Consider the following 26,130-nt stretch of genomic DNA (forward strand, 5'->3'; position numbering starts at 1 on the left):
GGTCTAGATGTTTGACAGTTTAAAAGTGAAAGGGGATCCCTCCTGAAACCCATAATCATCTCTACAGTCTTTAGTACGTTCAACTCCAGTTTGTGTCAGCTGCACCACATCTGCAGCCTCACCAATTGCTGTCGATATGCAGACTCATCACTTTCTTTTATGTGGCAGATGGCTGTAGTCTCATTCATACAGTTCAGGAATTTGGCAGCCAAATGTGTTGAGCTGCAGTTGTTCATGTAGAGAGGGAAGAGCTGTGGGGAAAGGACATAACCTTGGGGTGCCCCGGTGCTGATGGTGCATGTGGGGTGTCCCCCAGCCTCAACTGCTGTGCTCTGCCTGTCAGGAAAGCTGTAAATCCATTGGCAGATGGAAAGCGAGATGAGCTGGAGAATCTTGGAGAACAGTTTGGGGATGATGGCGTTGAACGCAGAACTGAAGTCCTCGAATAAGATCCTTGCATAGGTCCCCGTGCTATCAAGGTGTTTCAGGATGAGGTGGAGTCCAACGTTGACTGCATCTTCCACAGAGCTGTTTGCTTGTTACAGGTTTCATACACTTCCAGAGAATCAAAATTCCATGAATTTTCCATGACTTTCCAAGTATTAAATGCAAAATTCAATGACCAGTATTGGATTGACTGATTGTGGTAGACAGTAATATTTCAGCTATGTGATCGTGTGTTTTCACTTAAATCTTCTTCTTTTCCTTTCGGCTTGTCCCGTTAGGGGTTGCCACAGCGTGTCATCTTTTGCCATCTTAGCCTATCTCCTGCATCTTCCTCTCTAACCCCAACTGCCCTCATGTCTTCCCTCACCACATCCATAAACCTTCTCTTTGGTCTTCCTCTCGCTCTTTTGCCTGGGAGCTCCATCCTTAGCATCCTTCTACCAATATACTCACTCTCTCGCCTCTGAACATGTCCAAACCATCGAAGTCTGCTCTCTCAAATCTTGTCAGCAAAACATCCAACTTTGGCTGTCCCTCTAATGAGCTCATTTCTAATCCGATCCAACCTGCTAACTCCGAGCGAGAACCTCAACATCTTAATTTCTGCCACCTCCAGTTCTGCTTCCTGTTGTTTCTTCAGTGCCACCGTCTCTAATCCGTACATCATGGCCGGCCTCACCACTGTTTTGTAAACTTTCCCCTTCATCGTTGCAGAGACTCTTCTGTCACATAACACACCAGACACCTTTCGCCAGCCGTTCCAACCTGCTTGGACCCGTTTCTTCACTTCCTTACCACACTCACCATTGCTCTGGATTGTTGACCTTAAATATTTGAAGTCGTCCACCCTCGCTATGTCTTCTCCCCGTAGCCTCGCTCTTCCCCCTCCACCTTTCTCATTCACGCACATATACTCTGTTTTACTTCGGCTAATCTTCATTCCTCTCCTTTCCAGTGCATGTCTCCATCTTTCTAATTGTTCCTCTGCATGCTGCGTGCTTTCACTGCATATCACAATATCATCTGTGAACATCATGGTCCAAGGGGATTCCAGTCTAACCTCATCTGTCAGCCTATCCATTACCACTGCAAACAGGAAGGGGCTCAGAGCTGATCCCTGATGCAGTCCCCCCTCCACCTTAAATTCCTCTGTCACACCTAAGGCACTCCTCACCATTGTTCTGCTGCCATCATACATGTCCTGTACTATTTTAACATACTTCTCTGCCACACCAGACTTACGCATGCAGTACCACAGTTTCTCTCTTGGTACTCTGTCATAGGGTTTCTCTAGATCCACAAAGACACAATGCAGCTCCTTCTGATCTTCTCTGTACTTTTCCACTAGCATCCTCAAGGCAAATAATGCATCTGTGGTACTCTTTCTAGGCATTAAACCATACTGTTGCTCGCAGATATTTACTTCTGTCCTGAGTCTAGCCTCCACTAATCTTTCCCATAACTTCATTGTGTGGCTCATCAGTTTTATTCCTCTATAGTTCCCACAGCTCTGAACATCCCCTTTGTTCTTAAAAATGGGAACTAGAACACTTTTCCTCCATTCTTCAAGCATCTTTTCGCCCGCTCGTATTCTGTTGAATAAGTTGGTCAAAAACTCCACAGTCACATCTGCAAATTGCTTCCATACCTCTACCGGTATGTCATCAGGACCAACTGCCTTTCCATTTTTCATCCTTTGTAGTGCCTTACTGACTTCCCCCTGAGTAATCATTGCCACTTCCTGGTCCTTCACACTTGCCTCTTCAACTCTCCCTTCTCTCTCATTTTCTTCATTCATCAACATCTGAAAGTATTCTTTCCATCTATTTAGCACACTACTGGCACCAGTCAACACATTTCCATCTCTATCCTTAATCACCCTTACCTGCTGCACATCCTTCCCATCTCTATCCCTCTGTCTGGCCAACCTGTAGAGATCCTTTTCTCCTTCTTTCGTGTCCAACCTGGTGTACATGTCTTCATATGCCTCTTGTTTAGCCTTTGCCACCTCTACCTTTGCCCTACGTCGCATCTGGATATACTCCTTTCGCCTCTCCTCAGTCCTCTCAGTATCCCACTTCTTCTTCGCTAATGTCTTTCCTTGTATGACTCCCTGTATTTTGGGGTTCCACCACCAAGTCTCCTTCTCCCCTTTCCTACCAAAAGACACACCAAGTACTCTCTTGCCTGTCTCTCTGATTACCTTGGCTGTCGTTGTCCAGTCTTCCAAGAGCTTCTGCTGTCCATTGAGAGCCTGTCTTACCTCTTTCCGAAAGGCCGCACAACATTCTTCCTTTCTCATCTTCCACCACATGGTTCTCTGCTCTATCTTTGTCTTCTTAATCTTCCTACCCGCCACCAGAGTCATCCTACACACTGCCATCCTATGCTGTCGAGCTACATTCTCCCCTACCACTACTTTACAGTCAGTAAACTCCTTCAGATTACATCGTCTGCACAAAATATAATCCACCTGCGTGCTTCTACCTCCGCTCTTGTAAATCACTATATGTTCCTCCCTCTTCTGGAAATAAGTGTTCACTACAGCCATCTCCATCCTTTTTGCAAAGTCCACCACCATCTGTCCCACAAAGTTCCTTTCCTGGATGCCGTACTTACCCATCACTTCTTCATCACCCCTGTTTCCTTTACCAATATCTCCATTACAATCTGCACCAATCACAACTCTCTCGCTGTCTGGGATGCTCAGAACTACTTCATCTAGTTCCTTCCAGAATTTCTCTTTCAACTCTAGGTCACATCCTATCTGTGGGGCATAGCCGCTAACCACATTATACATAACACCCTCAATTTCAAATTTTAGTCTCATCACCCGATCTGATACTCTTTTCACCTCCAAGACATTCTTAGCCAGCTCTTCCTTTAAAATAACCCCTACTCCATTTCTCTTCCCATCTACTCCGTGGTAGAATAATTTAAACCCTGCTCCTAAACTTCTAGCCTTACTACCTTTCCACCTGCTCTCTTGGATGGACAGAATATCAACCTTTCTCCTAATCATCATGTCAACCAACTCCTGAGCTTTTCCAGTCATAGTCCCAACACTCAGTTGTAGGCTCTGTGCATTCCTCTTCTTCTTCTGACGATGGATCCGGTTTCCTTCCCTTCTTTGTCTTCGACCCACAGTAGCTGAATTTTCACCGACGCCCTGCAGGTTAGCAGTGCCGAGGGGCGGGCGTTGTTAACCCGGGCCACGACCGATCTGGTATGGGATTCTTTAGATGAACGCTCATATTTGTTTGGCACAGTTTTTACGCCGGATGCCCTTCCTGACGCAACCCTCTGCATTTATCCGGGCTTGGGACCGGCCTACAGATTGCACTGGTTTGTGCCCCTATTGTCATGATCCTGCCGCTTCAGCACGAGCTGTGCGGGTGCCCGCGCGGCTGCGCTAATTAGGAGGCGCACACCTGCGCCTCATGCGGGCTGATCATCCCCTGTATATATAGGACCCGGTGACGACTGGTTCTCCGCCAGTTCGTTGAGGTTTATGTCCCGTTCCAGCACTCTCGTATTCGTGACTGAACCTGTGTGTACCGACCTCCGTCCGTTCTCTGACCAACCCCGTAAGCCTGACTCCTTCGATACTTCTGCCTGCGCTGATTGTTCTCCCGTGTACCAACTCCTGCCTGTCCGCTCATCTGTTCTCTTCGCCCGACGTCACAACTACCGCTGCGGCACCGGACTGCCTGCTCGATCCCCTACCTCTCCATACAATAAACGTGTCTCTTCTTGAACTACCTTGCGTCTTCCGAGTTCCTGCATTTGGGTCCTACTCTCGTTTCCGATGGGACGTGACACCTGTAGGGCTGCATTGTTTTCACTTAAATAATAAGTGGCAAAGCTTATCAATGTAGTAGGTGCATCATAATGATGGAGAAATTTATGGGTATTGAAAATATAAACTATAATTACATGTTGAACATATATTTACATCTAAGGTTAATGTTATGTGGCCTATATTTAAAATACAGAATTAGCTATTTATGCACTGTATTGTCTGAGCTTTCATCCTCGATCAGGCTGTGCCAAGGTGGAATTTTACCATTATACACCATCTCATCCTGTACTTTCTACTTTGGCTTCAGACCAGACCTCTTTTAGTTAAAAAAAGAGAAAATCTCATCCAGTTGCACCAGTTATTCTTCTATTATTCACATAACCCGACATTCATTAAAGCAACAGCAATTTATTTTTTCTTCTACTTTTCCCATTATTATCGAGTGTAAACACAAGCAGCATGTCGAACTCTTTGCTCTACGCTGTCCAGACTGTGTGGGTGGACGGTGTTTTGCAATTATGAGTTTACCCCTTTAAGAGCCGAAGGTGGGCGGAGTCAGGTAAACTATCAGGAGACTGTGTGCTTCCGTATTAAAAAGAAAAAAAAAAAGTCAGGCTGTGGTTCACTGCTGGATTGGTTTTCATGTGCGCTGAGAATCTATGTATTTCTACTCGTGACAAATTTTTCGCGCGTGATTTTTCGTGCTCGATTATACAGATTTGAGAGTGCGATCGCGCCAGTCAAGTCACAGTGACTGAAAATTCCATGACATGCCCTGACCCAAGCAAAATGTTTTTTATTTACCGGACTTTGCAAGACCTGGAAAAGGTAACATTTCTTTCCATGACATTCCAGAAATTCCCTGACCCGTACGAACCCTGTTGTTAAGCAAACTGTAGGGGGTCCAGCAAGGGACCTGTGATGCTCTTAAGGTGGTTCAGCACAAGGCATTCAATAGACTTCATGACCACAGATGTCAAGGCGACAGGTTTGTGGTCATTCAGAAAATATTCAGGAAATATTAGAGGTTTCTTGGGAACCGGGATCATGGTGAAGCGTTTGAAGCAGGAGGTGCTTACGGACCTGTAACCAGTTTAAGACGCTCCTCTGCCGCCCCATTACTTACAAAAATGACATGTTTGAAATGCATCCATCCATCCATTTTCTTCACCACTTATTTTCACGAGGGTCGCAGGGAGGGCTGGAGCCTAATCCAGCGATCACTTTAGAGTGTCCAATTAATGTTGCATGTTTTTGGAATGTGGGAGGAAACCAGAATGCCCGGAGAAAACCCACGCAGGAACGAGGAGAACATGCAAAGTCGGGTCTGGGATTGAACCCGGGACCATAGAACTGTGAGGCCAACGAGCAACCAGCTGAGCCACCGTGCCGCCATGTTTGAAATCGTTTATCAATATAAAAGACATTTGTCCAAGCTCCACTATGGGCTAGACCAAAGAGCTACCATAGGACACTACAAACAAAACTGTACATCTGTACCAGGTTGGGAAGACTAGATAGTATTCGAAATGAACTCATAGGGACAGCCAAAGGAAAAGGTTTTGGAGATAAATTGAGAAAGAGCAGTCTTTGATGGTTTGAACAGAGAGAGTGAGAATATTGGTAGAAGGGTGATGAGGATGGAACTGCTAGGCAAAAGAGTAAAAGACCAAAGAGGTGGATGTTGAGAGGGAAAACCTGAGGACTGTTGGATTACAGAGGAAGATAATTTTAGAATTATAGAGGAGATAAAATTACATGGAAAAAGACGACACACTCTAGCGACAATTAACTCAGGCATGTGATTTGACTGAATGAAAAAAAAAGCCAGTGGTCTGGGGGGTGCAAGCATGATCAAAGGATGATCACCAATTTTAATGTGCAAGTTTTATAAATAGTATTATGAATGAAATGTATCTAGTGCATCTATAAATACATGCTATTCCGTTTTCAAAATGTACACAATATGATCATTATTTCGGTGGATACCTTTATCCCCAAAAATTACAAATTCAAATACAAATTCAACTAAGTAAACTACTCGAAGTGAAACTAAATTGAATTCAGATTTGTATCATGGCATGCAAGTGTGCTTTCATAACATGTATATCAAAAATTCATTCAAAAATGTTTTAATTTCTTGTTTTTGTAAATGATTGAAACATGAATTTGACAACTATTAACGTCATGTTTCGTTATCAGTAAATAATACAGACATTTCTACAAGTAATTGCTTCTGAACTGTCACCTCGTTATTGACCACCCCGTCTGCAACTGGGGCTGGTTGTTTCGGTGGATCTTGCCTCTCAATACCAGGAGTAGTGGAAGTAAACAAGGCATGAAGTCCGTAAGGTTTTTTGGCCTTGGGTTGACATCCGAATGTACCAGCTATGGAAAACTTCGTTTTCCTTGCTTCCAGTTGATTTAAGTATTTTTGTCGTTTCACGTGAACTTCCAATGCTTTGAAACCTCTTGATCCATAGTCAATAGTATCCTGACACCACGTGCACAATGCTTTATCAGGTCCATCGATTTTGAGAATGAAATTGCTTAAAAGAGTGGTAACTTCCTTCTTTCCAAAGGTATCCATCCAATCCCATCGAAACTTATTTTTGACATTACTATCAATTTCTTTCACTCGCGAAGCGTCTTTCCTCTCGAGCACCGCCATTGCGTTGCAAATGGACCCATTACCTGCCTGTCCACATTCGACCAATCAACAGACGCGTATTACATTTACCGCCTCGCTTCAGCGTCGCTTCAACTATTGCAGAAAAACGGAAAATATATATATTTTTAATGTATGCAATTTAAAAAGACGGAATTCCATCTATAAATGGAAAAAATCACATCTGTGAACTGGACAAGCTGAAGGGAAACAAGATTTAAATTCACTCGGGTTATATTCTGATATTTAGTTTGATGATCCTAATCAGCGTGCTGAAATTGCAAAAATAAAAATTTGAGAAGTGGTGCAATACTTTTTCACATCCATCCATTTTCTTAGCCGCTTCTCTTCAAGAAGGTTGTGGGAGTGCTGGAGCCTATCCCACCTGTCATTAGGAAGGAGGTGGGGTACACCACGAACTGGTTGCCAGCCAATAGATACTTTTCACGTGACATCATGAGTCACTTGACTTTTGTTTACGACGCCTACTGGATGGCAAACCTACAATACAACTCGTGTTTTTTAGTCATCTTTTTGTAAATATTCGCTTGCTTATAAGCATCTTATGGCCTTTTCATCATGGTATTTCATGGTGTGGCTTATGGTTGTAAGAACGGACGGAAAAAGGGGTCTGACACTTCAGGTATTGTTTACCTTTTGCTGGGCATTCAGCTAATTTACTGTGGTATCCTCCACACTTTTTACATATTTTTACTGAGGTCTTTGAGCTATCAATATGCCTACTAGCACCTGCAGTGAAACTTTGCTTTCCAAGTTTGTGGTGGATAATGTGACCCTCGTGGCTGTCGCAAGCCATAGCCTTTAGCTGCACTTTTGCTAATTTGTAGGAACGGGGTATGCTGATCACTTTTTCGAGCCTGAGCTCTGGCCCCTGGCTGAGTAACTTTTCGCGCACACTCGGTGAGTTGGTCGTGAAAAGTATGTGGTCTCTGACCATCTCATCACTGTTTGTGTAGTTACAGTCTTTAACCAACAGCTTGAGTTCTGTCACAAAGTGCTCACATGACTCCCAGTTACCTTGCGCCTTCTCGTGAAACTTGCATTTACCAATACGGGGTTTGCTTTCAGACTGAGGTAACCAGAGAATTTTTTGTAACAGGTTTTTAGCAACTTGTCTTCGTCTCTGGTCAGTGTCCACGTATTGCTGACATCCTGTCCTTTATCGCCGATCCACAGCAGGAAGAAACTGCACTTTTCCTCTTCAGGTCTGTTTTTAAGCGGTCCCGTGAACATGAATTCGGCTTGTTGCTTGAATCTCTACCACACATCTCGTTAAATCAGATGAGTTGAAACACTGAAGGCCTCCTCGTTGTCTTTGTTTTTTTTTTTTTTCTCGGTGAGTTTGTTTTTTTCCCCCTCCCCTGAGTCTGTAGTTATACTACTGTCACTCTGACACCATGTTATGATCTTGCTGTCGTGTTATTGAATAATGTAGACGTGAGTCCAACTATACTTTTTAACGTGGGTGATATTTATTTTGCTCATCCCCCAACCTCCCGAGCTCACATACTTATCGTCCTGTCTCGTTGCACCCCGCTGATGTCGACAGTCACAATCACGCAATGTTTGCTATATACGAGAAGTACTAAAGCTCAATGTAATAATAACGAGACGATATTTGCTCTCGAGTTTCACATGTGGCTTCTTTCTTTATTCCTCACTCCAGCAGAAGTGCCTCAATTGCTTCTGGTTACAGTGTTCGTTTGTCAAAGGACTTTCAAGATAAAAGATCAAACGGTAACCATAGCTAAAACCTTACAGTACACACTTATCGCTTCCTAGCTATGATTATGTAGACGCGTCCAAAATGGCATTGTAAACAAAAACATGTGGTTGGCATGACGTCAATGAAAAGTATCTATTGCTGGGCACATGGCGACAGACAACAGTCGCACTCACAATCAGACTGGGGCAATTTAGAGTGTTTAATTAATGCATGTTATTGGGATGTGGAAGGAAACCAGAGTTCCCGGAGAAAAGCCCCGCTGGCATGGGGAGAACATGCAAACTCCACACAGGCGTTGCCCGGACTGAACCCTAGTTCTCAGAACTGTGAGGCCAATGCCCAACATCTGCGTCATCGTGCCTACTTTTTCACAGCACTGTGTAAAACAACAACACAAACATGACTAACATCATTGACAATGAGCTTGAAAAAAATGCAATTAACCATAACATACATAATTACCTCAATTACCACCACTGATGTGTCTGCGCATTTACCTCATGATACTTGTGCAGCGCATCCAACAAGCAAACTGTGAAACCATTGATGAGTTCTTCACTGGGTCTTTGAAATGTTACTCTGGAATACCAGCGAGTCAGTGAGCTATAAAAAAAAAAGTTCATTGCCTTTTAATAGACTTGACACAATCCATTCATGCATTTTCTGTACCTCTTATCCTCACTAGGTACAGGGGGCGAGCTGGCGCCTATCCCAAATGCTTCCGGCCGGGAGGCAGGGTACATTGACTAAACTGATTGCTATCCAATCGCAGGGCACAAACAAACCAACCATTTGTATTCACATTCACACCAATGGGCAATTCAACTTTTCAGTTAAGAAAAGGAGATAAACAGAGCACCTGAAGAAAATGCATGAACAGGGAAAACATGCAAAATTCAAACTTTTTTCCACATAATATTCATTATACAAGAAATTTAATGGGTGAAAAATCGAAGCACAAGCTCCACATGAATGAGCAATAAAAGGCAAAAAAAGACCTACCTGTTGATGCTTGCAACAAAGCCCATGACTGATTGGTGAGTCTTGCTGGTGTTATGGTGGACATCAACTCCTACAACCATCAAACTTTTCTACGAGTAAAACGTTAGCATACATTCAATCACCCAGACCCTCAGTACACCACAGAACTAATATAAAGTCTCAAAACCTTTTTTTAAAATGTCAGGTCTTTCTGGTATTTAAAAAGTTTGTTGAAAGTGGTATGTTAAAAAAAAAAGCAGTGTGGAATTCAATCAGTGAGGTCATATATTTTATGAAAAACGTGTGAATCCGTTACCTGGCCCTGTGTGAAAACCAATTCTCCCTTCTTTTAAATGATTAATTAGCTGGAGCTTATAACAACCATTATTTAATTTAATTTTCATACTCAAGCTACCTCCACACCTGTTCAATGAAGAAATCATTGAAACTGAATCTGTCCTGACAAAATCAAGTTTGTAAAAAGATCTATAAAAGCTGCAACAAAATGACACGATCGCATTCTGCATCAGAAACACACCAGCAAGTCAACTTCCAAATTGCTCAAGAAACAAATTTAAGGTTGTAAAGTGGCCATGTCCAGACTTGAATCCGATTGAAATGCAGTGACATTACCACGAAAATGTCTTTCATTATTTTTAACCTTCAATTTTTGCTAGATTTAAGCAATTTTTCAAGGATAAATGGGTCAAAATATCTTCACACAGTGCTGAAACACTGCCAGTTTAATAAAACACTTTAGTTGTTGTTGTTTCAGTTGTTGCTGCTGAGGATCACCCAACCAATTATTAGGTTTAGGGGGCCATTAATTTTTCAACACAGGGCCAGGTAACTGAATAGTTTTTTTTGTCTTCAATAAATAAATATGTCTTAATATTTATTTTTGTTTAATGACCTTAAAGTGAAAAAGATAAGAGCTTCTGAACGATTGGATACTTAAAAGGCTCCATCAATTGGCTAAACCTGCGTAATATTTTAAGGGAAGTGTTCATTGCAGTCATGTGTCTCACTGTTGTGTTCAAAAACAGCCTAGGTGTCCCTGTATTCTTGAGTGCTGAAAAAAAAGCATCCTTGGTGATCACACGCAACATTGTTGTCTGAAATTATAATTTTTTTAAAACTCAGAAAACAAATTGTTCAGCCCTACTATCTTGGTGTAATTCTTTTTAATATTACTAGGGTAATAAGGTATTTTCCACTAATATCTTCCCAGGCACCATACAATGTGGGGCTGCTGCTGAGCAAGAGACCTACCAGCGGGATATTGACAGTCCAAAGTTCTCCTCCTAATTTACTGTTCACTTGTAGGAGTATCTTTTGGGCCACACTCCTTAACTTCTGTTGCTGGGAAATTGTCCGGACATTGATAGCCTAGCGAGCAAATACAATGAGGTGTAAAAAAACGATGAAAATTTCAGACCTCTCCATGATTTCCAAGTTGGAGAACTTGCAATATAGCAGGGTGTTCAAATACTTATTTTCTTCACTATATACCATAAACAAATATAGTCATGCTCATCCTCTGGTTAGCAGGTGTCATGGCTAACAATGTTTCATCACGCAGGTTTGAAATGTTTAAAAATATAACATTGCATGTGTGTAACCCTAACCAGTGTGAATCTGAATGCTGATAGAAAACAATCCTCTTATGGTCATAAAAGTGTCATTCATGGGCAGAAGTTGAAATATAATAAATCGTCTGTGGGTGTTAATTAGCAAATGTTATCCAAGGGTTATTATACTCACAGCAGTTAGTCAGAATGTGTAATCCATATGTTTACTTAATGACAGGGAACCTACCTGTGTTGAATGTTCTAAGTTTAAAGCATCATAGGAATAAAAGCACATCAGATTATTACCAGACCAATACCTGGTTTAATGTAGTAATATCAAATAGAGACATAGGTTTTTCTTATAGGTTATTGTAATGCTACACTACAAAAAGCACCCACTAACTATGTTAGTGTACATCTGTAGTATTAGAATTTGATATATGTCGATTTATATATCCCTATTTTTTGTAGTGCTTGTTTTGATGAAAAAGAACTGACGCTTCAATTATTTTACATTAGTTATATGACAGTTGCCTGTTTTTTCAGGATAAATGGACATTGTTCACATATTGTTGGCCTTGTCTAGTCACTTCAAGGGTTGAAACGTCACAATTTCACCCATATACCTGAGCAGCAAAGTTGCACAAGCATACCTCAGCAGTGGCATGTCCCCAATGGTGCCAAAATACAGCCTGCGGCTATAAACCATGTAGTGGTGGCAAAACCCTCCGAGAAAGAGGAAACCTGTTATATGCCATGTGGATACATCTTACAGGTATTACGCTTGTCCCATGAGATAGGACAGTACTGATACATACATGAACATCACCCTCATTGTCATTGTTGCATTTTATTGTCAATAATCACATATGGCCTATATACAAGGAGGATGCCAATCTTTGTTTTACATAATGTGTATTTTTTCCAGGCTACCAACCTTAACCACTGAGGATTTGAAGCATCCACAAAATTTAACTGGTACACCTTTGCAGTTGTACTTTGCATGAATGTACCAACAACAATGAGCACACCTGTAGGAGAAGTTCAGATTGGCTCTCTACTTTCTTATCAGGTAATGCAAGTCTTTAAATTATTATTCTATTTTGTCACTTACAAACACATCCTGCCGAAAGGTCGTGTAACAACAAACTGCCCATATCTGTTTTATTTTTTTGGAAAGCGTTGTTTGGTATGCGGTGTGCAAGGATTTTGTATGTCTCAACTTTAGATATAACCCGCTCGACATGAACCCTGTGCTAAGCAATTTTGCTAGTGAGTTCCACATCTGATGGAGACATCTGAGAAGCACTTGAACCAAATGGTGGTATATTGAGACAAAACCCAAGTTGTTTCAACTCCTGGCGTATTGTAAAACCCTTGTCGGTCATGACTGCACCACTATCTTTGATGTAACCAATACCCTTGAGAGCTTTAATGGTTTCATAAAAAACACTGCGTTAAGTAATTTCTTTGTCTGATACAGCATCAGTGAATAACTCTGATATAAACACAATAGACCCATTTGGATCACATCCTATCAATGCTTTAAGGGTTGTGCTGGATTTATAGTCCCTATGAAGTTGACTGTAAAGCAAGTGCTGATGGTACTTGGGTTTTGAACTTAGTACCATCTATTATTACTAAAGTAGAAGAAAATTCCTTTTTGAACTTTTCTGGCATCTTAATAGCATTTCTATGAGGCCAAATATTCATTTGTCCATATTTATAATACATAAACTCTATCCATACGTTGAATATAAGTCTTTAAGACTATAATGATACTCCAAATCTGATAGTTAAATCCTGAAGTCCAAAGTTGTGTAGTAACCTACATAGTGTCAAAAAAGACCGTTTTGTTTTGCTAGTGACTATACATCGACCCTTTGGATAGGATGTATTACACTCACTTGGAACAAAAAAAGACAATAATGCAGCAAACCTAGCATATGTTATGCCAGTACAGTACTTAAAAAGTCCCTTTATCTTTGTTTCTTTTTCAAGCACAGTTTCTATAGTGATCAATGTCTTTTTCATACAATCCTCTTGAGAGTCTGTATCTTTTCCTTTTTAATAAGTTACTCTCTCAGCCACTTTATATAGTTCAGTCCTTCTTCTCGAGCTTTGACTTCAGTTGTGTAACTTCCACAGTACTGGCCAATAAATCTAAAGGACACACCCCTGAAATGAGAAATGTTAAATTAGTAGGCGATTTTTCACATAACAAACACTTCATAACAACATTCTACTTTCCTTTAACACAAAACCGATCTCAAGACAACTACACTGATTTCCCAGCACAGATGTGGAAATTTATCTTTGCACCATCCCGCTCCAGTTAAGTTACCAACCACTTAGAACATCTGAATACTGTGGACAAGAACACAGACCTAGTTGCACGAGAGCTAAGTACTCGGGGCCAGGCTATGTTGGCTGATTGTTTTAAAGAAAGGAGGTCACGGTTGACAGCTTCAAACTTTGGAAAAGTGCTGAACAGAAAAACTGCCCCAAATACAAAATTCCTTGACACCATTTTCCCAGAGGTCTATTTCTGCTCCACCTATAGAATATGGTAAAAGGAATGGGGAAAAAGCCCAAGCCAAATACCGCGACAAATAATGCGACAATGGCCAGACTGGCATCGTTGAAGTAAAATGCCCTTATAAAGAGAGAAACTCTACAATTATAGATGCTTGTGAATAATTCAAAGACTTTTGCTTACAAAAAGAGGGAGGCAACATTTCACTGAGGAAGACTCATGAATAATATGTGCAAGTCCAGGGACAGCTAATGATGACAGGATATCAGTTCTGTGAATTTATTCTTTTCATTCAGAAAGATATTTTTATTCAAAGATTACCAGACCTTCCTTTCATGGAAGGATTAATTCACCAACTTTCAGTGTTTTTTTTTAAATAATATGTCAGTCCCTTTCTTAAGCACAGCGCAAACTAAATAAACTCTTACATTCTGCTCCAGTCTGTTTAGCTGCATCAGTCTGAGTACCAGTAGGCGCACGACTGATCTCTGATAAGTTGTAGCCATCCTGTGACACATTGATTTTCCTGTAAAAAAGATATGTTCAAAAAGATTTCTGTACTGGAATGACTGCCTGTTAATGTCATGGTCCTGCCGGTCGAGCCCTGGCTGTGCGGGTTGCCGCGCTGTATGCGCCTCATGCTGGCTGATTGGCCCCGGTGTATATAGGACCATGGGAACGACTGGTCCAGCGCCAGATCTTTGGGGTTCATGCCCTGTTCCAGCACTCCCGTATCTCTGATTGTTTTCCCGTGTGTACCGACCTCCGCCTGTTCTCCGACTGACCCCATAAGCCTGACTCCTTTGATATTCCTGCCTGCTTTGATCGATCTCCTGTGTACCGACTCCTGCCTGCCCGAGGACCTGCTCTTCACGCCCGACGTCCTGACTACCGCTGCTGCACCTGACTGCCTGTCCGATCCCTGACCTTGGAATAATAAATGTTTTTCCCGAATTACGCCTGTGTCTCCCGACTCCTACATCTGGGTCCTACCTCCGTCTTGATGGGTCGTGACAGTTAACTAATAATAAAATCTACTTATTACCTACATCATTTGTTGTGGTTTGATAAGCAGCGTTAACATAGTAACTTTAATTCACTACTGAACACTGGAGTAAACTGAAATTACAAGATAACTCCAGGACCTAACATGCCTAAAATAAAAAAAGTTTCTATTTTGTGCTCAGTATATATTGTAAGATTCTGATTATTACATATTTTCATCATATGTTCAAGATTATACTCAAAATTATTTCACTGTCCCAATATAAAACTCAGACTTTTCCTCAGGGGTGGAACTTTCTTTGATGGGAGGAGGCAAAGCAGTTTTCTGAATCAGGCGGAAGTCTTTTTCTTGGCAGTGGACGCATCGGTTTACATGGGGTCCCATCTGCCTGTATTGGATCTGGATATTGATCTGTCGGTCCATTACCCCCAACAAAATGCTGCAATGCATAATATGTCAGTACTTTAATGTTTGCATTATATTAGCCTTTTTTGGGGCTAAACTCCACTAAACACCTAGTTTGCACGAGGACACGAAATTTAGCCCACTCTCTATGCTATGTGTACATTATGCAAATGACAGTGTATTCATTTGACTTGGCTCGGAATGGAAATCAGTGGTCTGTCTTAAAAGTCTGATGCGATACAAATAGGCAATTAGACATTTCTCTTGCATGACATCACGCATTAGTATCACTAACCTTACTCCTCGGCATAAAACAAACACTTCATTCAGCAAGTCAGTGATACATTAAGAAAGTGAAAGTTGTTCTCGTGCAATGTATAAAGCACTGATAATAATTCAATCAAACTCAGAGAAGATACTTCTCGCTCACTTACCTTCCAGCCTTGTGTTTGTTGATATTTTTCACACTGAGTTTTACGTGCAGTCTTCCGCAAGCCTTAATCCATCGCAGACACTTTGCGAACTGTGTTTTAGGCTTTTGAAAATGAATCAACCGGCACCCTTGTAACCTAACAGGATATCTTCCGTCAGAATTGCACGTTCCCCAAGTGCATCTGAGGACCATTTTCTTCCAAACATTAAATATTCAAAGTGCACGCTACTGACAAACAGTATTGTTTTTTGGACATGACTGCGGGAGCGGCGGGTCAAGCCAGGGGTTACGACAATGCAGCTATCTGATTGGCTGTTATTTTACGAGTGGATGACAGGTCGGAAAGGTCCATTGGTTGGCAACCAGTTCCGGGTGTACCCTGCCTCTTGCCCGTTGAAAGCTGGGATAGGCTTCAGCACTCCCGCAACCCTTGTGAGAATAAGTGGCTAAGAAAATGGATAATAGACAAAAAACTTTTGTTTTTTCATTTATTAATTGTTGTTTTTTTATTTTAATAAAAAAAATGTGAACCATGAAATAGAATTAAATAAATCTGTGCTTTATCAATACATCCCACCATCCATTTTCTTTACCGCTTATCCTCAGGGTCGCGGGGAGTGCTGGAGCCTTTCCCAGCTGTCAACGGGCAGGAGGCGGGGTACACCCTGAACTGGTTGCCAGCCAATCACAGGGCTCATGGAGACAAACAGCCGCAGACACAATCACGCCTAGGGGCAAATTAGAGTCACCATTGAATGCATGTTTGTGGGATGTGTCAGGACACCGGAGTGCTCTGTGAAAACCCACGCAGGCACGGGGAGAACATGTACACTACACACAGGCGGGGCCGGGATCGAACCCAGGTCCTCAGAACTGTGAGGCCAGCGCTTTACCAGCTAGGCCACTGTTTAATCAATGCATTTTTTCTCATTTTATAAACTTTAAACCTCATTTTACTATTAATTGCAGAAGTTGCAGGAAGCATCTTCTGCATAAGAGGTTGACATCGAACCAGCAGATGCTGAATCTCATCTTTGGTCCATTCCAAAAGTTGCCAGACTGCCTATTAATGACGGAACACATCTTTCTGAGAGCAGAGAGAACACCGCAACATGTAATTCAACCTCAGGTGTTCTCAAAGTACTCTTATTGAAAGACCAAATAATAATTCTGTGCTAATGTTATGTAGCATTTATACAAAATATAAGCATACACTTCAATAAAAAAATGCTATGATTCTAGTTCTGTGGTGTATGTTTACTTCATATACAACATCAACATCAACATTTAAACAAAGGGGGGGGGGAATAAGGATGTAGACCATTTAAATCCTATGTAGTCTTGGCCCTCTGGATCAGGAAAGGTGTCACAAATTTTTGACAACAGTGGGACCCGGTTATTTCTGCCAAAAATTTCCCAACACCATCTCACAATCTGTTTATAAGCAGTGTGTTGCATTGACCTGAAGATAAGAAAATGTGAAAAATTTTCAGAATGAGACTTTGAACAAGCATTGATTGGACAGATGCTGCTTTTAGTAAGGCGACACAGAGGAGCAGCTGTAAAGTTTTGGCCTCACAATTATGAGGACCCGGGTTCAATCCCATGTTCTCCCCGTCGTGCCTGTGTGCGTTTTCTCCGGGATGTCCAGTCGGGACCTACACTTTCTTCTGCTTAATGACAGCTGGGATAGGCTCCAGCACTACTGTGACCCTTGTGAGGTTAAGCGGTGAAGAAAATGGATGGATGAATATAAAGGGCAAAAAGCTGGGCTGATTAAGAGGAAATGTTTTCTAAAAATTGCTCTTACTCGTGTTGTGGAAAATCCAGTCACTGCCGATACTGTTCCTGGAATTGTAAGTAGAAAACCTCCAGTACCCATGGGTTCAGACAGCTAGCAATAAATCGTGGGTGCTCTGTCAAGCACTGTTGTCGGTCTGGATAATCTGCCATTTTCTGGTGAATATTGTGACTCTCATGGCAACATAAAACTCTCTTCTGCTGTTTGCATAGGAATGCAGCATTTACATGCACACCTGTAGATGTAATTAATAAATAAATAAAAATCAGTTCTCATTCACAAACCTCTACATACTCAAACAGCCATATCAGTCCAGTAAACAGAACCATCAAGCCCTTTTGCCTTTGTATTTTAAGTATTTAGTGCTCAAACAAAACCACAAGACACCGGTTTACTATTTTCATGAAAAAGTTTTGCGGTTTTGCTCATGACATCTTGGAAAAATTGTGACTAAAAATGGGTTCGGATGGGTCTGGGTATTGTCTGGTTTTGGCATTAGTTTATCACACGAAATTATATTTATACTGAAGCAAGATATCACCAGCTATTGCTCTCAAATTAACGTCGCATCATTTTAAACGGATTTCATTCATTGAAATCCTTATTTGTGAAAATATACCCACTTATCTATCTGTCTTTTGTCTTGTACACGCAAAATAGTGACGCATATTGTACTGCTGATAGTTTCTCAGTCAAGCACATGCAGATCCATCACGCTGGACAATTAACAGATAGGATGTCGCGTCACTACTTGCTAAATATACAGCATTTCCAGATTTTTAAAACAAGACCGATTACTTCGTATATACATTCAGTATATCAAAGCTTTTATCATTTATAAGTTTATTACTAACTAAACCAAACAAGAACTTCACAAATTCTTACCAGTCTTTGTTTCCAACACGAGGCACATCTTTTTCCCTGCATCCTTGGCACCTTCTTGGCCAGCCATTTCGTCTCCATTCGAACGTGTGTGCTGTTTAACTTGCTCAAATTAACATTTAACGCTTTTATGAAGCTCGCATTCTTCACCGTCTTCGTGGGACCCTTCAGAATAGTGTTCATCGCTCAAAGGAAAATTCATCTTCGTTCTTACAATGTTGTCACATTTACTGACGTATTGCGTCTAGTCGTCTAATTCCGCTGTGCTGTCATCTTTTTCCAGCGGCTCAAGTACTGTGCAATCATTTGTTGCCGATAATCAAAAAAGAAGTTTCCTTCATAACGGGTTTCAGATTCGAATTCTGAATAAAAAACTGTATAATATTACCAAAAAGGTGCATTGAGTGCAGACATACACTTTAAGGGCAAATGTCCATTCCCGGAGGTTTTCTGGCTGACCAGAGGTAGTTAACGCCGAGGATTTCACAGTATTCTGTGAAAGAATCAAAATCATTCCAAACAGCTCGATTTTTTCCCCTGATCTGACCAGTTGCCCTCCTCCCAGTCATTCAGGTTGTTCACTGGCAAACTTCAGACAGGCCTGGACATGTCCCTTCTTGAGCAGGGGGACATTACAGGCGCTGCACCATTTTAATTTCTTACAGTGTAATGTAGTACCAATGTTTTTTTCGGGTGACTGTGATCCGAGTTACCTGGAGATCATTAACAAACTCCTCCCATGAAATTCCAAGTTAATGCCTTTCTCATGATCATTAATATGCCACAAGATCTTGTAGACCGTACCATCCTTGTGCTGGCCAAGACTCCTTCCTCTGATGTCCTTAAAAAGTTCTTTGTTTGTATGCAAATATTTTGTTTTACAGAATGCCTGTCCACACATAGTGTGAAATTAAGCAACCAAGTAAATCTTTTATAAGCTGCTAATTTCCCAAGATGAGTCTAAATGAGGCACCACGGAGGACGACTTATGGGCAAATCTGCCTCACAATTCTGAGGACCCTAGAGCAAAACCTTCCAACCTTGTCTGTGTGGAGTTGGCATGTTCGCCCCGTGCCTGAATGTTTTTACTCAAGGTAATCTGGCTTTCTCCCACATTCCAAAAACATGCACGGTCAAGTGATCGAAAATTCTAAATTGCCCAGAGATGTGAAAATTAGTGTTAATGGTTGGATGTTTCCATCTCCCCTTGCAATTAGTTGCTGACCAGTCCAAGGTGTATGGTGCCTCTTGCCCTGAGTCAGCTGGGATAGACTCCAGAACCCCTGCAACCCAAGTGAGGATAAGTGCAAAAGTGAGTGAGTGAGACTAAGTGTATGAGTGACCGCTCTGAATTTTGCCCCGTGAGGCAACTCCACACCAGTTCCCATGCCCATAGCTTTACTCCTAGTCTGGGTGAAGAAGTGCTAGCTCTGTGAGCAAAAATGTTGTGTTTTATCCTTATGTTTAATCCCTGGTCATCTGTTTCTCCAAACTGGGCTGTTCGAAAACAAGGAGCAATTTCCTCGTCGTAATGCACCAAAGTACGGTGATTGGTTGCTGCGGTTACAAAAGCTCATTGGCCGGATAGAACACAATGAAAAGTGAGTCCTATGCCACACACATACCCACCCCACAAAACGAGTAATTTCAGGTGGGGGGTTACAAAGTGGGCCATCCATTTTATTTGCCACTTATCCTAACACAGGTCGCAGGTGTGCTGGAGCCTATCCCAGCTATCAACAGGCAGGATGCAGAGTACACCGTGAACTGGTTGCCAGCCAATCACAGGCCACATAGAGACGGACAACATTCACACTTACAATTACATCTAAGAGCAATTTAGAGTGTCCAATTAATGTTGCATGTTTTTGGGATGTGGGAGGAAACTGGAGTGCCCAGAGAAAACCCACTTAGGCATGGGGAGAACATGCAAACTCCACACAGGCAGGGCCGGGATTGAACCCAGGTCTTGAGAACTGTGAGGCCAACGCTTTACAGCTGCTCCACCGTGCCGCCACAAAGGGGGCTATACTTCTTTATCCTTTGTGCATTTTGAAACAAGAAACCTTTAGTGAATACACCTGGGAATCAATATATAGTGTGAAACAAATGCATAATGAGTCTTGAAAACACAGATTCAATTATGTCATCTTAGTTTTTTTTCTCATATTGTTGTATTATACCTGGGATGGAATGGGACTTTTGACACAGCAGAGTTTCTTGATGGCACAGTAGAGATCATTTCTGTTTCCTACCAAGATGCACACCACAAGCTGCAAACTAGCCTGTGAACAAAAAAAAAAAAATCACAAGATGAGTTTAACTGATTTTTTTCCTTCCCACAAATACAATCATTAAGGTGTTTGTTAATTCACAGACAACATGAATAAATCTCTGAATTTTGGGGATTACAATTTTCATCCCCATAACAAATGGAAATAAAGAATAAGGTCCAGGGTTAAACTGTCTGTCATAATATGGTGAAACCTTGATAAAATGGATCCCGATATAACGGATATCGGATAAAATGGTTATAACTGAAAATTTTTAATTGTAATTTAAAATACACTAAGCAAGCTTTTTCAGCTGCCAGCAAGCCATCGAAATAGGCAATCATGTACCACCTCAATAAAATGGATCTCACAACTATTCCATAAAATAGACCATCAGGACTGAACAATGCATTCAAAAGTTGTTTATATTTTTCTCTTAGTTCAATTTATTGGCTACTGATGCTGTGGTGCAATGTCGGCAGAGAAGGAGAGTATTTCTGGGTCACAGATATACAATATTACTAGATCCACACATGCCTACATGGCGGCCATGTTGTATGTCGGCAGTCATAGCCAAGTAACGATGGTATATTTGTGTTTTGTCCATAGAGCAGACAGAGAACATCATGCAGCATACAAAACACATCCCGGAAGTCCGAAAACATGCTAGTTTTAGGGTTTTTTTTCTGGTGGGAGGTGGGGGTCAAGCCGTTTGAAGGTTGGCAACGTGCTAATTTACCCCAGCTCATGAAAGCAACTTGCCTATGATGAGTACCGAAAGAAATGACTGGCTGCACACTTATATAATATTGCATACACTTTTGATACACATTCAGATAGCCTGATGAACATAATTGCATAACAGTGAGTCGCACCGATACAAATAATGCAGAACATACTGTAATAGGATGCTAGGGTGCGTTCACACCTGGCATGCTCTCCGCACCGCAGAATCTTTGTTAACTCAGAGCTTTGTTTGTGTGGCACTCGATACAAGCAAAATTAACTCATTCAGTATGGCAAAAGGACTGTGATATCCCTAGCAGTAGCCAACACTTTCATTAGTAAAGTTAAAAAAAAAGTGGAGCGCACACTGTCTCTGGGTAAACCAGAGCAAAGCAAAGCAAATTCATTTGTATCCTTTCATACACGGGGTTACTCAATGTGCTTTCCATGATTAAAAGTATTTGAAAACAAAGAGATAATACATTTAATTTGGGATAAAAACAATAAAAATGACAAAAAACATTTGAAAAAAACATACAGTGCAAGAAATATGATGAAAAAGTGGGAATACTGTAAAAAGCATGAGAAAAAAAAGTTTTTAACCTGGATTAAAAACATTCACACTTGCGGATGACCTCACCTCTGTTGGAAACATATTCCATTTGTGTGCAGCATAATAGCTAAATGCTGCTTCACCCCGTTTACTTTGGACTTTCCGCTCCACTATTTGACCTGAGTCAGTCGATCTCAGAGCTCTACTGAGTTTGTATGGCACAAAACCAAATTGGACTGTAGTCATCTGGTTATAGCAGTCTGGGGGATCGGATTGGACCGAGACAGCATTATGACACAATGGGAAACAGTTTCAGCCATAAAACAAGCATGCCAAAGCTTAGACGGGTCCCTTCTCTATGGGTGTGGTTCTGAACAAAATGGAGGAGAGCCAAGTGCTCAGCTCAGTCTTTTCCTAACAAAATTGTTTGACTTATTGATATTTACAACCAAGTTGTTAAACTTTCCATCCGGCCTAATCATTGAAGTTTTACCTTAGCCAGAATAAAAGAACCAGGCAATAAGGGTTTGTATGGCTGCTAATGGACCGATACAAAGTCTGCCTCACTGCAGATGCTGCACCGATCCGTCTGTCAATCTCCCGCTCCATTCTTCCCTCACTCGTGAACAAGACCCCTAGATACTTAAAGTTCCAGGGTTCATACTCAGTCTGACCAAAAAAAATTAAGGGCTTTTTAGGGGCTGACACGGAAAAGATTTAGGGCCGACACGAAAAAATTTAGGGCCATCGTGGGAAATCAAGAGTAGGGAAAAAAAAAGACTCACCTAATGGTGCCATCAACCGTTCTTGGTTCATCAAATGTTCCAGTACCTCAGTACCTGTGACAGGGATCACCTGTCGCCCCTTGTGGTAGTTCTCATTGATATGACCATTGTCAACATCTTCACATAACAGTCTACAGAAAAACAGATTCTAACTACAATTGCGACTATATACGCAAATGTCTTCTACTGATGTCTGTCTCAGCACCCCTACTCTAGCTCCTTGAGCCTACCCAGTGCCTCCTCTATTTGTTGCTGCAGAGGTGCCAAAGTGGCTCTCTTGTCCTTTGCTCTGCCTCTGAGTGCATTGGCCTCGGTGATAAACCTCAGATTCCTCTTTTCTTCTGCCTTCTCACACAGCCTGTCAGCCTTCTCAATAAGCGTAGATATGTCAGTCTCTATTCTGGCTTTTTTGGCTTTGAGGCAGTAGAGATGAAAAGTGGGCAGCGATGCCAAATGTAGCCAGGTACGAAGTCTTCCTTTCCCCACAGTGGTAGTTTTTAGCAATGTCACTGTCTGGGAACATGACTGCAAACACTTTCAAATTATTTTCACAAGATTTGTAACTGTAATGGCTGCAGATCACTTTTAAAGTCCACACGATTTCTGCCTTTAACGAGTCCATCTTCGTGTATTGAACTACGTTCATAAAGCCTGACTTCTGGCTGGTTGATGTCGATGACTGGACAACTGTAGGTGCGCATGCACTGCCAGTACCACTGCCTGAAGTTGATTTTAGAAACAGATTCATACCAACAGAAGACGAGAGAGTCTTCGCCAAATCAGCGTGTCTCCTGTTTTTCTGATGCGACTCCAGCGCTTTGACACCCATCTTTTCAAGCTGGTAACTTTGCTTGCACAGATGGCAGTAAAACATGTGCCGATCTTTTGGATCTCGACGAACCCAGCTCCCAAACTCCTTACTTTCAACCCAAGCTTCTTGGAAAAATGCACTTCCCCGTGATACAAGTTGGACCGATGAAAGAACTACGCTACGTCGTAACGAAGACGAAGTGAAATGCCTACTCACGGAAACAAACAATGGAATATCGACAAGGTGGCGACTAGTTGTCAACACGGTGACTTCCGTTGACAAGTTCCGTCTGTTTCGGACGCCAGACGGATCGCTATTTTTTTTAAAAATAGATTATTTTTTTTTTTTAGGGAGAATTTTGGCGGTAGAGGTCCTCCCTTTGATTTTTTTTAATTTAAGGCCTTTTTAGGGGCTTGACTGGTTTTCGCGGATTTTTTAGGACTTTTAGGGGCCCCTAAATGCACCTTCGAAAATTTAGGGTTTTTTAGGGACTTTTAGGGCCGCGTTGCGAACCCTGTTAAACACCTCCACAGGATCTCATCCCCGGCCCGGAGAGGGCACGCGAGCCTTTTCCGACTGAGGGCCATTGTCTCAGATTTGGATGTGCTGATTCTCATGCCAGCCATTTCACACTTTGCTGTGAACTGCTCCAGTGAGAGTTGGAGATCACGAGTTGATGAGACCAACAGAACCACATCATCTGCAAAGAGCAGAGATGCGATGCTGAGGCCACCAAACCGGACTCCCTCTACGCCTTGGCTGCGCCAAAAGATTCTGTCCATAAAAGTTATGAACAAAATCTGTGACAAATGGCAACCTGGCGGGGTCCAACTCCCACCGGAAACGAGTCTGATTTATTGCCGGCAATGCGGACCAAACTCTGACAGCGGTCGTACAAGCACCAAACAGCTCATATTAAGTGAGTTTTGTACCCCACACTCATGAAGAACCCCCATTAAGACTCCCCAAGGGACAGGGTCGAATGCCTTCTCCAAGTCCACAAAACCCATGAGGACTGGTTGGGTGAATTCCTATGCAGCCTCGAAGATCCTGCCGAGGGCGTATAGCTGGTCCACTGTCCCACGGCCATGACGGAAAGTACACTGCTCCTCCTGAATCTGAGATTGGACTTCCTGACAGACCCTCCTCTCCAGCACCGTTGAACAGACCTTATCTGGGAGGCCGAGGAGTGTGATCCTCCCCCAGTTGGAACACACCTTCTTAAAAAGGGGGACCACCACCCCAATCTGACAATTCAGAGGCTCTATCCCCGATGTCCACACGATGTTGCAGAGGTGTGTCAACCAGGACAACCCTGCAACATCCGGAGTCTTTCGGAACTCCGGGGGAATCTCATCCACACCCGGGGCCCTGCCACCAAGGAGCTTTTTAACCACCTTGGTGACCTCAACCCCAGAGATAGAAGACTCCGCCTCAGAGCACTCAAGCTCAGCTTCCTCACGGGAAGGTGTGTTGGAGGAACTGAGGAGATCTTCGAAGTATTCTCCTCACGACACACAACACCCCGAGCTGAGGTCAGCAGTGCCCCATCCCCACTATACACGGTGTTGACGGTGCACTTCTTTTTACTTCTGAGACGCCGGACGGTGGACCAGAATTTCCTTTAGGACGTCGTGAAGTCGTTCTCTATGGCCTCACCGAACTCCTCCCATCCCCGAGTTTTTGCTCCAGTGACCACCAAAGCTGCATTCCGCTTGGCCAGCCGGTACCTATCAGCTCTGTTGGTGTTCACCGTGTTCGGGGGTAGCCGCCACGACAGGCACCGCCCATCTTACGGCTACAGCTCCGGTTGGCCGCCTCAGCAATGGAGGCGTGGAACATCGTCCACTCAGACTCAATGTCCCCCGCCACCCCTGGTACGTGAGCAAAGTCCTTTCAGAGGTGGGAGTTGAAGTTCCTTCTGACAGGGGAATCTACCAGGCATTCCCAGTGGACCCTAACAATCCGTTCGGGCCCGCCAAGTTGGACCGGCATCTTGCCCCACCATCGGAGCCAACTCATCACCAGGTGGTGATCAGTTGACAGCTCTGCCTCTCTCTTCACCAAAGTGTCCAAGACATGCGGTCTCAAGTCAGATGACACGACCACAAAGTCGATCAGCGAACTGTGACTTAGGGTGTCCTAGTGCCAGGTGAACATGTGGACACCCTTATGCCTGAACATGGTGTTCGTTATGGACAATCCGTGATGAGCACAGAGGTCCAGTAACAAAACACCACTCGAGTTCTGATCAAGGGCGCCGTTCTTCCCAATCACGGCCTTGAAATCCCCCAGCATAATGATTGAGTCCCCAGAGGGGGCACTTTACAGCACTCCCTCTAAGGACTCCAAAAAGGGTGGGTACTCTGAACTGCCGTTTGGTGCATACAGTCAAGACCCGTCCCCCTACCTGAAGGTTGAGGGAGGCTACTCTCTCATCTACCAGGGTAAACCTCAACGTATAGGCCCCGAGCCGGGGGGGCAATCAGTATACCTACACCTGCTTGGCATCTTTCACTGTGGGCAACTCCATAGTAGAACAGAGTCCAACCCCTCTCAAGAAGAGTGGTTCCAGACCCCAAGCAGTGTGTAGAGGCGAGTCAGACTATATCTAGTCGGAACTTCTAGACCTCACGCACCAAGTCGGGCTCCTTCCCTGCCGAAGAGGTTATATTCCATGTCCCTAGAGCTAGTTTTGTAGAC

General features: G+C 42.7%; 1 protein-coding gene across 7 annotated transcripts in view; it reads right to left on the bottom strand.

Moving 5' to 3' along the window:
* piwil2 (piwi-like RNA-mediated gene silencing 2) overlaps nucleotides 1-26,130 on the bottom strand; it is a 118,327-nt gene that overhangs the window by 11,800 nt on the left and 80,397 nt on the right. For all 7 annotated transcript variants that reach the window (XR_009794700.1, XR_009794699.1, XM_061817785.1 and 4 more), the window contains 4 exons: nucleotides 20,463-20,564; nucleotides 10,918-11,034; nucleotides 9,667-9,755; nucleotides 9,162-9,267 (listed from right to left, as the gene is read on the bottom strand). Coding sequence is in view for 5 of the 7 variants with exons in the window: in XM_061817785.1 (XP_061673769.1) it covers nucleotides 9,162-9,267; nucleotides 9,667-9,755; nucleotides 10,918-11,034; nucleotides 20,463-20,564 (414 nt within the window). In the remaining 2 variants the exon portion in view is untranslated. The remainder of the gene's footprint in view (nucleotides 1-9,161; nucleotides 9,268-9,666; nucleotides 9,756-10,917; nucleotides 11,035-20,462; nucleotides 20,565-26,130) is intronic.

The sequence above is a fragment of the Syngnathoides biaculeatus genome, chromosome 4 (assembly GCF_019802595.1).
Source record: "Syngnathoides biaculeatus isolate LvHL_M chromosome 4, ASM1980259v1, whole genome shotgun sequence".
Classification (NCBI taxonomy): Eukaryota; Metazoa; Chordata; class Actinopteri; order Syngnathiformes; family Syngnathidae; genus Syngnathoides; species Syngnathoides biaculeatus.